We start from the raw sequence: 14,426 nt of genomic DNA, 5'->3' as shown, positions 1-14,426 counted from the left end.
TTGTCAAGAGAACACTTGGTGTGGTGGGAAGATTGAATTAGAAGATGCTAGAGGATTCTAATTCAGGCTCAGCTACTTGCTGTGTGACCTTGGGCAGTGACCTCACTTCTTTCTGGTCCCCACTCTACTGCTCTGTAAAAGGAGGGGTTGTATTAGCTGCTTTCCAAGGGTTGGGGTTTGTTTTTGTTTTTTTGGCCTGAAGTCCTGTGCCCCTATGTTCCCAAGTCTTTGAGTATCCCTTACTTAGACTCCTCACCCCAGAGTCCTTTCAGGAATGACCCTGAAGCCTCTTGCCATAAGGACCAAACCTACTGAAGCCCTCACTCTGGTTACTGCTGCTTGTAGCCCCTAGTTCCAGTCCTCAAAGCAGTCTCTCTCCCTGCCCTGCAGGCTACGGCACAGATGGAAGAGAAGCTTCGAGACTTTACCCGATCCTTTGAGCCTGAGAGTGTGCTACCACTGGCCGATGGTGTCCTCAGCTTTATCCATCATCAGATCATAGAGCTTGCCCGAGACTGCTTGGCCAAGTCCCACGATGGCCTCATCACCACTGTATACTTCTATGAACTGCAAGAGAACCTGGAGAAGCTGCTACAGGATGTAAGAGCAGGAGTGTGGTTGGGGGAGAGCCCTGGGGCCCAAGCCCATTCCTTCTGCTCCTTGGCCTCTCGATTCCCAGACCTTCCCCCTCTCACCTTGTTAGGCCAGCTCTAGCTGTCATTCATGTCTTCGTGTCCCTGAGTTTCCTCGCCCTGTTCACTCTCCTATCCCTCAGGCCAGCCTGGCCCTGTCTTCTGCCTGTCCCTACTCCAGTTCTTCCCTACTACTCTGTTTCAATTTCTCAGTTCTGCTTCTCCTCCCTCTTCCCTCAGGCTTATGAACGCTCTGAAAGCCTGGAAGTTGCCTTTGTCACTCAGCTAGTAAAGAAACTGCTTATTATCATCTCTCGCCCAGCCCGACTGTTGGAGTGTCTGGTGAGGGGGGTGGAAACTGGGAGGGTCTGGGGGTGGAGGCCTGGGGAAAGGTCCTGGTGAGTGGGGTGGGGCTGGAGGATCTGATGAGGGGTGTCTCCAGAGTGGGGAGTGTTGCTGCTCAGAGGGGATGGACCCTCTTCAGACTGATGCAGGGACAAGGCTGAGGCTGGCCTTTGGATTGGGAGACTTGGATTGGATGCTTCTGTGTGGGGTCACCCCATGATCAGTGAGAGAGTCTGGTGTTGTGCCCACTTCTCTTAGTGCCCAGCTGTCCTTTTGCCCTCAGGAATTTAATCCAGAGGAGTTTTACCACTTATTGGAGGCAGCTGAAGACCATGCCAAAGAAGGCCACCTGGTGAAGACAGATATTCCTCGCTACATCATCAGCCAGCTTGGCCTCACCAGAGATCCCTTTCCAGGTGCTAGGTCTAGTCACCCTCTGTTAGAGTGGGGGTGAAAAATACTGGGGTTGGGACATCCAGGGGCCTCAAATGAACAATATGGGTTCTTAAGGGAGGTCTGACCCCCTCCAACCTGCCCCACCCTTACCCCAGCACATGCAAAGAGTAGGTTTTAGGGAGAGTGATCCAGGAACCTGGACTCCCTCCCTAATACTTTACCCTTCTCCAGATGTAGTTCACCTTGAGGACCAAGACAGTGGAGGCTCCAACACCCCTGAGCAGGATGACTTTGCAGAGGTGAACAGAGGTGACATCCCTGGGGCCTGAGAGGAGCCTAAGACTCCCCTCTTTTCCCTGATACCGCTTTCTCCCTGATCCTTTCCTTCCAGGGGCGTGGTGCTACCCCCAAGGCCAAGAAACCTCCTGGTGAGAGTGACTTTGAGACCATCAAACTCATCAGCAATGGTGCTTATGGGTAAGAGCCAAGGGCTGAGGCCACACAGGTAGTGGGGAAAAGGCCAGAGGGGAGGAAACTGGGGGGAAAGAGCATAGAAGGGATGCTAGCCACACTTCCCTCTCAGGGCTGTGTACTTGGTGAGGCACCGAGAGACACGCCAGCGCTTTGCCATGAAGAAGATTAACAAGCAGAACCTGATCCTTCGCAACCAGATCCAGCAGGCGTTCGTGGAGCGCGATATCCTCACCTTTGCTGAGAACCCCTTTGTCGTCAGTATGTTCTGCTCCTTTGAGACCAAGCGCCACCTTTGCATGGTCATGGAATATGTGGAAGGTAGGCAGTGGGTGGTCATTGGCCACCAGTTGAGGGAAAACCATTTCTTTCAAATCAACAAACATGGATTAACTACCTCCTGCGTGCAGGGGTCTGAGCCCAGTGCTGGGGGTGCAAAGATGAGAAATTACATAGACACTGCCCCAAGGGCCAGCAAAGGGCAAGGGCCCGATGCACAAGTGGGACAAGCTAGACTGATGTCAGCAGCAACATAGAAGTCTGGGGAAGAGGCTCTAGGAAAGTTTGAGAAGGAAGTGTAGCTCACTACCATCCAAAGTCATCAAGGAGGGAAGGCTTCCTAGGAGAGGGGGCCCTCAGCTGGAATTGGAAGGATGGCAAGGTAGAGATGAAGGGAGGGTAGCATACTATTCCAGGCCTGGATAATTCCCCACAAGAAGGCTAGCAATCGTTTTCCTAGAGGGAAGTACTAATAAAAAGGACTAGATAAAGCCAAGTTGTCGAAGGCCTTGGATGTCAGGCTAAGGAGTTTATCCTTCATCTTCTAGGCTGTACTGAACCCCCTTTTTGAGCAGAAAACTTCAGCTTTGTGAAGGATGGTGTAGAGCTGGAAGAGACTTAGACACAGGTTATTACAGCAGTCCAGGTTGTTGTTGTTTTTCAGTTGTGTCCAACTCTTTGTGACCCCATTTGGGGTTGTCTTGGCGGAGATGCTGGAGGGGCTTGCCATTTCTTTCTCTAGCTCATTTTACAGATGAGGAAATTCAGGCAAACAGAGTTAAGTGGCTTGCCTAGGATCACACAGCTAGTAAGGGTCTGAGGTAGGATTTGAACTCAGGTTTCCCTGACTCCAGGCCTAGCAGTCTATCCACTGCACCACCTTGCTGCCCTTAATAGTATAAGCAAGGGATGATAAAGGCCATGAGAAGCTGAGAAAAAGGCAAGAGAAGCATAGAAATAGTAAGAGAAATGATGATGAGATCTCTTTAGCTGGCCCAGACAATCCACCTTCTGGGAAAACTGAATGAACCACCAGATGTGATTTCTGGGATACTGTCAGTGGTTGTGGAGATAGAGAAGGGTAGAGAAAGATGGAGCAAAGAAGGGTGCCACGGAATTGAAGTCTGCAGACTCTAGGTCAGTGAGCTTTTCTTCAATTTCAGGCAAATTTCTAGAAGGTACCATTGAAGGCATGGTTAATGAAATGCAGAAAATCCAGTGGTGATCACAGACAGCAACATGACTTCAACGAGAATAGGTTGTATCAGACTAACCTTGTTTTCTTTTCGGGTAGGTTAGATAAAATTTATCTAGATTTTAGCAAGGCATCTGATCAAGTCTTTTATGATATTCTCATGGAAAAGATGGGCAGCTGTGGAGGAGACAATGACTAACTAGGTGAATTCAGATGTGGGTAGATGGCCACAGCCAAACAGTAATCACTATTGCTCTGATGTCACCTTGGAAGGAGGTCTCCAGTGGAACACCTCAGGGCACTGTGCTTGGCCCAGCGCCCTCCTCTGTGCCAGGTTCTGTGCCATGCTCTAGAGATGCCAAGACAAAAGGGAAATGTTCCTTGCCCTCATGAACCTTACATTCTATCTATCAAATGATTCTATCACAGTCTTAGAAAACAGATTAGGCAACATGCTCACCAGTGACTTCTAGAACTACATCCATGATTCTATGAAATGTATAGATGATACAGAGTGTGGAGAGATGTGTGACATAGTGGATGACAGGATGCAAAAGGAGCTCGACAGGCTGGGACATTGGACCATATCTAAGAGGGTGAAATTTAATTGAGATAAATGTCGAGTCTGGTAGTTCAAGAAATCAACTTCACAAGAACCAGCTGGGGAGGGATGGATTAGATAGCAGCTCACGGGGAAAAAAGATCTTTAGTCTGTTTTAGCAGACTACAAGCTCAATGTGAGCCAACAAGGTGATCTGGCAGCCAAGAAAGCTAAGGCAATCTCAGGCTGCCTTAAGAGAGGGCTGGTGTCCAGGAATAAAGCAGAGATGGTCTGTAGCTCACCATAGTGCTTAGTGCTCGGTCCTGATCAGACTACACCTGGACCATTGTATTTAGATCTGTGACATTTGGGGAAGGAAAAGATGGGTAGTATCCAGAAGAGGGCAGACGGGATGATGAAGTCCCTGATATGAGGATTTATATCCTGGAGAAGAGAAGATGGGACATGTGTGTGTGTGTGTGTGTGTGTGTGTGTGTGTGTGTGTGTGTGTTTTGGGGATGGACTTCGTAGTTGTCTTCCAGTATTTGAAGGATGTTGTTGGGGAAGAGAAATTCGTATTCCTCGGCCCCAGAGGACAGAATGAGGAGCAAAGGGATCAATTTAGGCTGGATGTTAGGAAAAGCTTGCTACCTCTTGGAGCTGTCCAGCAGTGGGATAGGCTGCTGGTGGGCTGAGGCAGTGGATCCTGCCTCACTATAACTTTGCAAGCAAATACTGGATGACTACTTGTTGAGTACATTGTAGAAGGTGTTTTGATTCAGGCACAAATCGAATTAAAGAGCTGCTAAGTGCCCTTAGCACTCAGATTGTCCTTCCATGACTGAGAAAATGCCAGCAGGTTTTGCTATTACTAGGTCATTGGTTAAAGAGAGACAGAGATTCAGAAGAGACAAAGAGATCCAATGACAGAGAGAAACAGAGGGAAGGAGCAGGGAGAAAGAGAGACAGAGAAAGAAAGAAAAGGAAGGAGGAAGGAAAGGAGGAGGAGGAGGAGGGGAGAGAGAGAGAGAGAGAGAGAGAGAGAGAGAGAGAGAGAGAGAGATGCTGATGACTGAGGACAGTTTCATTTGAGTGATTGCAGTGTGAAGTGCACAGTGAAATCAGATTGCAAAGGTCAGCAGAGTCATCATGTCAGGGAGAAATAGAATCAGGGAATGTCAACTGCTCTTTCCAGGAATTTGTCAGTGATGAGGAAGAAGGACAGAGGATGCTAATTGGAGGAAGTGACAGTATCGAAGGAAGGTGTTTTGTTGTCGTTTTAAGAACAGAGGAATGGGGCAGCTAGGTGGCGCAGTGAGTGGAGCACCAGCCCTGGAGTCAGGAGGACCTGAGTTCAAATCACTTGACACATGTACTAGCTGTGTGACCTTGGGCAAGTCACTTAATCCCAATTGCCCTGCCCAAAAAACAAAACAAAACAAAAAAAAAACCCCAGAGGAATATGAGTGTGTTGTAGGCAGTGGGAATAAAGGCAACATACAGGGAGAGATGGTAGTTGAGAGAGATGGAATTTGGATGAGGGCACACTCTTGAAGGATATGAGAGTGTGCAGACTCAAGTGCACAAGTGTAAGGAGTAGCCTTGGAAAGGAGGAAGGCCACCTCATCCTATGAGACTGTAACAGAAGAGAAGAGATAGATGAGGACACAGGGGTCCAGATGAGAGATGTAGTGTCTCCAACCAATGGCCTCAATCTCTTCAGTAAAGTGGGAGCTAAGGTCATCTGCTGAGGGAACATAAAGGAGAGTGAAGTTGGAAGCCCTGTCTTGTAGGCAGGCACCTGCCGAAGGGAGCCACCCAAGTCAGATGTGGCCCCTGTCATCTCGGGGCATAGCAGTATGCCACATGCAGGGATGTGATGAGACGCAGGCACGGAGGCATGCAGTGCCCACAAGGTTGGGATTCATGACAAAGGAAGAGGCAGCTATTGAGCAAGGTGTGGGGATTGTGAGGAAGGGAGGTTGGCCCTGGGCTCCCTGCCCCAGATGTACATGGCTCTCCCTTACAGGAGGTGACTGTGCCACGCTGCTCAAGAACATTGGGGCCCTGCCTGTGGAGATGGCAAGGATGTATTTCGCAGAGACAGTGCTGGCACTGGAGTACTTGCACAACTATGGCATTGTGCACCGGGACCTCAAGCCTGACAAGTAGGGGATCCCCTCCTGCCCCCCAACTCCCGCTGACTTCACCCTGTCTCAAGCCTCCACCTCCTCACCCTCCAAAATCCCACAGACCCTCCCCCTAGGTCCTTCACACCCCTAGACTTCACCTACCCCTCAATTCCTTTTGCCCTACCCGCCTCTGCCACTCTTCCAACACTGGTCCCCCTCTTTTCCCACCACCTAAATCCCTGCCCAGTTATTTCCAACTCCCCCAAGTTCTCAAATAGCCACATTCCTTATTCACTGTTCCTGTCCTGTCCCCTTATTCTCCCTTATTCATATCCTCCTACTCATGGCTCCCCACCTCCAATCACAGATAGTCCCCAGCTTCCCATCCCTGCCAGTCCCTAATCCTTATTGGCATGTGAAGGTCCATGGGCTTGGGCAGGGGGTGGGCACTGAGAGGGCCTGTGGGAGGCATCTGTCTCCTTGCAATGCCTCTCCTGAGAGGGACTTACTGAAGCTATGCCAGGCTGGGGTGGGATGGGGCTTGGTATCTCTGAGGTGCCCCCATACCCCCAGCCTCCTCATCACCTCCATGGGCCATATCAAGCTGACGGACTTCGGCCTCTCCAAGATGGGCCTGATGAGCCTCACCACCAACCTGTATGAGGGTCACATCGAGAAGGATGCCCGAGAGTTTCTGGATAAGCAGGTGGGAGGAGGTGGCAGCAGGGCTTTGCATGGGAAGGGTCTGACTTGGGGATCATGGCTGGGGCCCAGCAGGCACAGAGCTAGGGGGCTGATGGTCTTCACACAGGTATGTGGGACACCTGAGTATATCGCACCCGAGGTGATCCTGCGTCAGGGCTACGGGAAGCCTGTGGACTGGTGGGCCATGGGCATCATCCTCTATGAGTTCCTGGTGGGCTGTGTGCCCTTCTTTGGAGACACCCCCGAGGAGTTGTTTGGGCAGGTCATCAGTGGTGCGTGTGCCTGTCCGTTGTTCTACCAATTGGCCGCTGGCCACCCCTCCTCGGTCCACATGGGCAGTCACTTATGCTCACATTCATCTAACAAACCTGAGCACCTTGTGTGCGAGACACTGTGCTAGACTCTGGGGACAAAGACAAAAACAAAAGGGTCCCTGCCTTGACCAAGGGGAGGATTCTACAGGGAGGGTGATGCAGCATGTACACAAATTAAATACAAAGTAATCCCAAGCCTTGTCCAGAGGGTGAGCACATGGACAATGGGGGAGCCAGAGCTGAAGAGGCTCATGGACTTTGCCCAAGCTCACACTTTCCTGACACATTGGACTTAATCCCGCCAATAGGATACGATGGAATTGCACTGGCCTTGCTGATACTGTGGGTCCCAAGAGTTTGGTCCTTCCCCTTCCTTCTCTCCCCACTCTTTGCTTTCTTCCCTCATCCCTCCCTCCATTTCCTTGCAGATGACATTCTGTGGCCTGAGGGGGAGGAGGCCTTGCCTGCTGATGCCCAGCTCCTCATATCCTGCCTCTTACAGACCAACCCTTTGGTGCGCCTGGGTGCAGGTAAGGAGGGCTGCCTGGCATTGGTGTCCCCTTTAAGTCCTGGACAGCCCTTAGGCCCCCTGCCTAGGGACTATTGTCTGCCCCCACCCCAGGTGGTGCATTTGAAGTGAAGGAACACAGCTTCTTCCGGGAGCTGGACTGGACAGGCCTGTTGCGGCAGAAAGCGGAGTTCATCCCCAACCTGGAGTCAGAGGATGACACCAGCTACTTTGACAGTGAGTTCCCAGCCCCAGCCGCTCTCCGGGCACATCCACTTGGGGCCTGAGGGAGGGGGAGGGGGATGGCAGAGGCCAGGGCCCCCTCACCCCAAGGGCACAGGGCTAGGGAGGAGCCACTCCACCTCCCCAACATGCCCCCAATGCTCATGGTGGCCCCCAGCCCGCTCCGACAGGTATCATCATGTCAACTCATACGACGAAGATGACACGACAGAGGATGAGCCTGTGGAAATCCGCCAGTTCTCCTCCTGTTCTCCCCGATTCAGCAAAGTAAGCTCTCCTCCCCTAAGACAGGAGACTGGGGAGGGACCAACACTGTGCCCAGGGTGGGGGGAGCTCCTCCAGGCTCGCCTTGTGTGCTCACGGGAACATTCCAACCACAGCCAGGCTTTGTGGGCAAAAAGCCAGGACTCCATCCTGAGGGCAGCCCATCCTCCCTGCCAGGTATACAGCAGCATGGAGCAGCTGTCCCAACACGAGCCCAAGCCTCCCACAAGTGGCAAGCGGGAAGCCAGCACCAAGAGCCAAGAGGAGAAGGCAGCCAGCAAGCGGGAGGGGCTGGGCGGCCTTACCCTTCGTGACAAGAGTTGGAGGGGGGGGTCCCCCGAGATGTGAGCTGGGGCAGAACCTGGGGCTGGGGGCAAGGGTCCTCTTGAGTTCTGAAATGGGGGGAGGGGACTATGCAGAGGTTGGCCTGGAAGATTGGGCTGGGATCCAGATGGGGAGGAGAGCTAGAGAATGGGAGTCAGGGCAGGAGTGGGGATCCTCTGGCTTTTCTTCTCCATGTTGGGGCAAAGAAGCCACTTAAAATTGGGAGGTCTTTGACTGAGTCTGAATGTTGCCTCTGACTCCCTGGCCCTTCCTACCCTAGCAAACGTCTGTCAGCCTCAGAGTCATCCTTCCTAGAGGGGGAGGCCAGTCCCCCACTGGGTGCTCGCCGCCGTTTTTCAGCTCTCCTGGAGCCCAGCCGGTTTAGCGCTCCCCAGGAGGATGAGGATGAAGGGAGGGTACGGAGGCCTCCTCGGCCTAGCTCTGACCCCCCTGGGAGTCTAGACAGCAGACCCCCCAAGGAAGGAATTGCCGGGGACAGCACCCCCAGCACTGGAGACTCAGAGCCTGGTGAGTGTGCACTTTTGTCTTTCCGCGCTTCCCCCACAGCCCAGGCCGCCGCTGGCAAAGAGAACTGAGCACTGGGCCTGGAATCAGAAGACTTGAGTTCCAATCCAGCTGTGTGATCCCGAACAAATCCTCCTCACCGTAAATGGAGAGAAGAGCCGCCCCTCCCCCAGGGTGGCATGAGGATCAAATGAGACAAGCACCTGGCACATAGTAGGTGCTCAGTGACCGCTTGACCCCTCCCCCGAGCAGAAGGGCTCTGTTGCTTCCTAGCTAGATGACCCTGTGCCAGTCCTTCCTCGTGCTGGGTCTGTGAGAGGGTTGAATCAGGGAATCTCTGACGTCCCTTGGGCTCTAAACCCTGTGATCCTGAGGGTCCTGGGAATGACTTCTCTTCTTGCCTTTGGATTCAGGTTCATTCCCCTGCTGCCAGTACCTTGAGAGGGTGCAGGGGGGCAATTTCCCTCCAAAGATGGTGCCAGTTGGGTCCCAGAGCATTCTTCTTTCCCTTTCTCTCCATCCCCCTTCCACCATACTATCCCTTAAAGGTATAATAAAAAGATATCTGGACTGGAGTCAAGAGACCTGGTTTTAAATACCAGCTTGACCTTGGATAAGCCTCTGGACTTCTCTAGGGCTCCATTTCATTATCTATAAATAGGGAATATTAATCTACTCCCTAGGTCCAGGGTTGGTGTGAGGAGTGTACTTGACAGCCTTAAGGCACTGCACTCATGGGAGCTGTAGTGGCTGTTTTTTCCAACCAGGTGAATTGGTCCTACCGCCCAAAGATGGAGACCCATCAACACCCAAGGCCACAAATGACCTGGTCCTTCGCCGGGCAAGGCACCAACAGCAGATCTCTGGAGAGCCTTCAGAGAAGCGGCCCTCACGCCCTGGGGGCAAGGTCATCAAGTCAGCATCTGCTACTGCTCTGTCCGTTATGATCCCAACAGGTAATCTCATGGGCCTGGGCACCAGGGATAGGTCCGGCATTGGGAGGGAAGCATAGCACGGCAGGACAGTGTCCCTCACAGGGTCGACCATTTGCTGACCACCCACAATCCCCGTGTCCCCAATAGATCAGCATGGCAGCTCTCCCCTGGCCAGTCCTATGTCCCCTCGGTCACTTTCTTCCAACCCATCATCGAGGGACTCGTCTCCCAGCCGTGACTACTCCCCCGCTGTCAGCGCTCTGCGATCCCCCATCACTATCCAGCGTTCGGGCAAGAAGTACGGCTTCACCCTCAGGGCTATCCGCGTCTACATGGGTGACTCAGATGTTTATAGTGTCCACCACATCGTATGGGTGAGTGTCTGACCTCCAAGGCCAGGAGGCAGGGTGGGGTGGTAGTGGTCACTTGGCGAAGAGATGATACTTCCCAAACTCCCCATCCAACCCAGCCTGCCGATGCTGATTTGGTGTAATGGGCAAGGGCAGAACCTAGAGAAAGAAGAGCGAGGGTTAGGTCCAGTGGCCACCTCCTAACTGTGTGACCTTGGCCCAGTCACTGTCTCTCTGAACATTAGCTTCCTCACCAGTAAAATGAGGTTGATGCTTCTGGTGCCCCACCCCCACAGGGCTTTTATCATAAGCTCATGGGCTGCTGAGCTGGAAGGGACCATAGATCACTGGTCCAACCCCTCATTTTGCAAATGAGGAAGCTGCCCAAGAGCAGTAAAATGACTTAGTCAGGGCCCCCCACATGGTAAGTAGATGCATGGCTAGGACTGACTCAGGGCTCAGATTACAAAGACAGTGTCTATCGTACCCTGCCTTATTTGTGAGGTATCTCAGAGGACTAGAAATGGGACTTGTTTTGATCGTTGTATGTGGGACTTAGGCAGTGGCTGTGGCTTCTGGCTGCCTCCCAATGGGACAGCCACCAGGTCACCTGCCCCACTTCGGGGAGGGCCCGACAAAGCCTGTTGGGGGAAGGGAGGTTCCTGTAACCATTTGTTGTCCCCCACCCCCGACAGCACGTGGAAGAGGGAGGCCCTGCCCAGGAGGCTGGACTCTGTGCAGGGGACCTCATCACCCACGTCAATGGGGAGCCTGTGCATGGGATGGTGCACCCAGAGGTGGTAGAGCTGATCCTCAAGGTCAGGAGCTAGGAGGGAGGAAAGAAGGGTATGGGGGGGTGTGGCTGGGCAACCCCAGAGAGATGAAGAGTTGGGGGAAGGGCTGGCATGGTCCAAAGGAAAGGCCGCTAAAGGAGGGGGAGGGCACAGCATAGGGGAGAGAATCAGGAGAAGAGGGGATAGGGTGCCCTGGAGCAGTGTGTGTTCCAGATGATCTCCAGCTGGGCCCTTTATGCCCTGGCACCTTCAGAGTGGGAACAAAGTGGCCGTGACAACCACACCTTTTGAGAACACTTCCATCCGCATCGGGCCTGCCCGGCGCACCAGCTACAAGGCCAAGATGGCCAGGAGGAACAAGAGGCCGGCAGCTAAGGAGGGTCAAGAGAGGTAGGGAGCTGTGCGGAAGCCCTGAGGAGTCAGAGTGGCTGGGGGAAGGGGGAGAGAGCATGGGGGGAGGCGGGAGAACATGGGGGTGAAGGAAGGGCGGGGAGGGGGGCGCTATCTCATCATTGTGACCCTGCACAAAGCTTTGATGCCTTCTTTAAGCCTCAGCTCCCCTTTCTGTAAAACTAAGATATTAAATGATCTTTAACTTTGTTGCAACGGCTGTGGGAGTGGGGGGAGCTCCAGGGCCACAGGCCCAGGCTTGGCCTTTCACCTCTCTTCTCTCCGGCCCATCACAGGAAGCGCAGCTCTCTGTTCCGCAAGATCACTAAGCAGTCCAACCTCCTTCACACAAGCCGCTCCCTCTCATCTCTTAACCGATCCCTGTCCTCCAGTGACAGCCTCCCTGGGTCCCCGACCCACGGCCTGCCTGCCCGCTCCCCCACACACAGTTACCGCTCCACACCTGATTCGGCCTACCTAGGTATGCTCCCTGTGGCCGGGGAGGACTGGGAATGGAGCATCAGGGACTCTGGGCCATAGACTCACCAGGCTCCCCTCCACAATTTCTTCCTTCTCCTGCAGGTGCCTCTTCTCAAAGCAGCTCCCCGGCTTCCAGCACCCCCAACTCCCCAGCCTCTTCGTCCCACCACATCCGGCCTAGCACTCTTCACGGCCTGTCTCCCAAGCTGCACCGGCAGTACCGCTCAGCCCGCTGCAAGTCAGCTGGCAACATTCCCCTGTCTCCACTGGCACACACGCCTTCACCCACGCAGTCGTCTCCACCCCCGCTACCTGGCCACACAGTGGGCAGCTCCCACACCACCCAAAGCTTCCCTGCCAAGTTACACTCATCTCCACCTGTGGTACGCCCACGGCCTAAGAGTGCTGAGCCCCCCCGCTCCCCACTTCTTAAGAGGGTCCAATCCGCTGAGAAGCTGGGCTGCCCATTGGGCACTGACAAGAAGGGTGCACTGCGTAAGCACAGTCTGGAGGTGGGGCACCCTGATTTCCGCAAGGACTTCCATGGAGAGCTGGCATTGCATAGCCTTGCTGAGGCTGAGGGCGAGACAGGCCCTGCATCTGCTGCTGCTGAAGGGCTTGGGGCCCAGCGCCCCCCGCCTATGAGGCGACTGGGCCGCCAGGAGTCACCCCTGAGTCTTGGTGGGGGAGACCCGCTCCTAACAGGGCCACGGGGGGTTGACGGTCCAAAGGAAGAAAAGCCAGCTGCTGGTCCAGGACCTCCTGGTCCAGGCAAAGTCCTAGAACCCGAAGGGTCTTCCCGCAAGGAAAGAGAAGTAGGCAGCAGTAGGGGAGAGCCCCCATGGTCAGGGGGCTGCATCCCTCCTGGCTGCCCACCTCGGGCACCACCCCCAGGCCGGACTCTGGACCGAGAAGGGGCAGGCACAAGGCACCAAGGGGTGCAGACAGAGGATGCAGGTGGGGCAGCCCGAGCCTTGGCCAAGGCAGCCCTGAGCCCGGTGCAAGAGTATGAGGCGGGTAGACGCAGCAGTGCCAGTGAAGCAGCCACCTCCCCTCGGGGAGGCCCAGGCAATGACCTGCCCCCTGTGCCCATTGTTGTGGAGCCCAAGGCTGAGGTCAGTAGGCCTCCCCCGGAGGCCCCGGCGGGGAGGGTGGCCAAGGAGCGTTGGGTCCTGGAGGTGGTAGAAGAAAGAACCACACTGAGCTTGCCCCGAACAAAACCCATCTCTCCCAAACTCTCTCCGGAGCCCCCAGGCTCTACTCCTGTTCCACTCCCACCTTCTGCTAGGAATGGGCCTGGCTCTGACCCAGGGCACCCACAAGTCACCACTGCCCTCCCTATCCCAGCTCTCCCAGGCCCTAAGAGTGAGTCAGGGCTGCCCACCCGCCTCCCTGCTGAGCCTGTGCCCGGCCCAGGCCCGGCCAAGAAGGGGTCAGCAAACTGAAGGCAGGCCCAGGCACTGCCCCACCTCCGGACCTTTGTAAATAGGACTGGAGGGCAGCACCGGATTGTACAGTGGGTTGTATACATATGTACACATATAAATAAAGTGCGTGTTACGCATCCTGGGCTCCAGGCTCTCTGGACCTGCCACAAGTAGCAGTGGTGATATCTGAGCTAATGGGTTTTAAAAACTGAGAGGAAAGGAACCGCCCATATAGCTACCAAGCCCGCTATCACACAGCAGCTGGTACAACAGAAGGGCACTCAGTGCAAAGACGCCTTAACTCACAGGAGACACAATCCAAGAGGGGCAAAAACCATAACTGTCGTCTGTGTGGCCACCCCGAGACTAACCTAAAGAGGAAAAGCTGCCTTGCAGAGAGAGGCATTCCCGAGTTCTGCTGTAACTTGTAGAGCTATATATAGAAATATAGCTCTAGAAGGGTGGGGGTGCCCCAAAGGAGCAGATTAGAGGGCTTAATACCTTAGATAAAATGGACTGCTGAGGAAGAGCATTATTAAGCTATCTTAAAGGAGGGAATCCCCAATTGGGGGAGAGGGGGATGGGAATCATAGTGGAGAGTATTTGGATGAAGTGGGAAGGGAGAACAAGCATTAAGTGCCTACTATGTGCCAGGTGCTTTACAAATAACCACATGTATGCATAGAATATGCATATACATATTTTATATATGTATACAGACATCACAACTCTAGGAGGTAGGTGCTATTATAATTTTGCAGTTGAAGAAACTGAGGCAGGCAAGGGTTAAGTGACTTGCCTAGGTTCACATGGGTAGTCTTTCTTGGGTCTGGTTTGAACTCAGGACTTAACTGCAGACCCGGAGTTCTATCCACTGTGCCACCAAGCTGACTCAATGGAAAGAGAAACACATGGTATTTGTCATGATGATCCACTTCGGATCACCTGGTCAGAAGATGGATAAGTGTGGGGAACAGATAATGTGGCAAGTAAGCCTGCTATCAGAGTGATGGAAGCACATAATTCACTGTGTCTCTGCTGGAGAGCTCTCTGCCCAAACCAAAGTAGCTAGAAAATCCTTGCCTTGCCTCCTCAAAAGGTAGAAAAAAGGGGAAGCTTCTATTCTGGACTCAGTCTGACTCACAAGGGAACCAGCTGTAACATAGAAAGGATGGC

General features: G+C 53.6%; 1 protein-coding gene across 1 annotated transcript in view; it reads left to right on the top strand.

The window, feature by feature from the left end:
• Positions 1-13,422, top strand: part of MAST1 (microtubule associated serine/threonine kinase 1) — a 31,459-nt gene extending 18,037 nt beyond the window's left edge. Inside the window, exons 9-28 of the mRNA XM_036740687.1 lie at positions 391-600; positions 873-974; positions 1,261-1,393; positions 1,605-1,672; positions 1,765-1,850; positions 1,957-2,165; positions 5,889-6,027; positions 6,565-6,697; positions 6,803-6,968; positions 7,439-7,540; positions 7,633-7,755; positions 7,919-8,028; positions 8,203-8,369; positions 8,630-8,877; positions 9,642-9,830; positions 9,957-10,183; positions 10,855-10,977; positions 11,207-11,343; positions 11,640-11,824; positions 11,926-13,422. Of these exons, the coding sequence (XP_036596582.1) occupies positions 391-600; positions 873-974; positions 1,261-1,393; positions 1,605-1,672; positions 1,765-1,850; positions 1,957-2,165; positions 5,889-6,027; positions 6,565-6,697; positions 6,803-6,968; positions 7,439-7,540; positions 7,633-7,755; positions 7,919-8,028; positions 8,203-8,369; positions 8,630-8,877; positions 9,642-9,830; positions 9,957-10,183; positions 10,855-10,977; positions 11,207-11,343; positions 11,640-11,824; positions 11,926-13,268 (4,200 nt within the window). The 3' untranslated portion in view covers positions 13,269-13,422. The remainder of the gene's footprint in view (positions 1-390; positions 601-872; positions 975-1,260; positions 1,394-1,604; positions 1,673-1,764; positions 1,851-1,956; positions 2,166-5,888; positions 6,028-6,564; positions 6,698-6,802; positions 6,969-7,438; positions 7,541-7,632; positions 7,756-7,918; positions 8,029-8,202; positions 8,370-8,629; positions 8,878-9,641; positions 9,831-9,956; positions 10,184-10,854; positions 10,978-11,206; positions 11,344-11,639; positions 11,825-11,925) is intronic.
• The last annotated feature ends 1,004 nt before the right edge of the window (positions 13,423-14,426 follow it).

This window comes from Trichosurus vulpecula, chromosome 1, assembly GCF_011100635.1.
Source record: "Trichosurus vulpecula isolate mTriVul1 chromosome 1, mTriVul1.pri, whole genome shotgun sequence".
NCBI lineage: Eukaryota > Metazoa > Chordata > Mammalia > Diprotodontia > Phalangeridae > Trichosurus > Trichosurus vulpecula.
The sequence above is the reverse complement of the archived record's forward strand: the minus strand, read 5'-3'. Positions and strand labels throughout refer to the sequence as shown.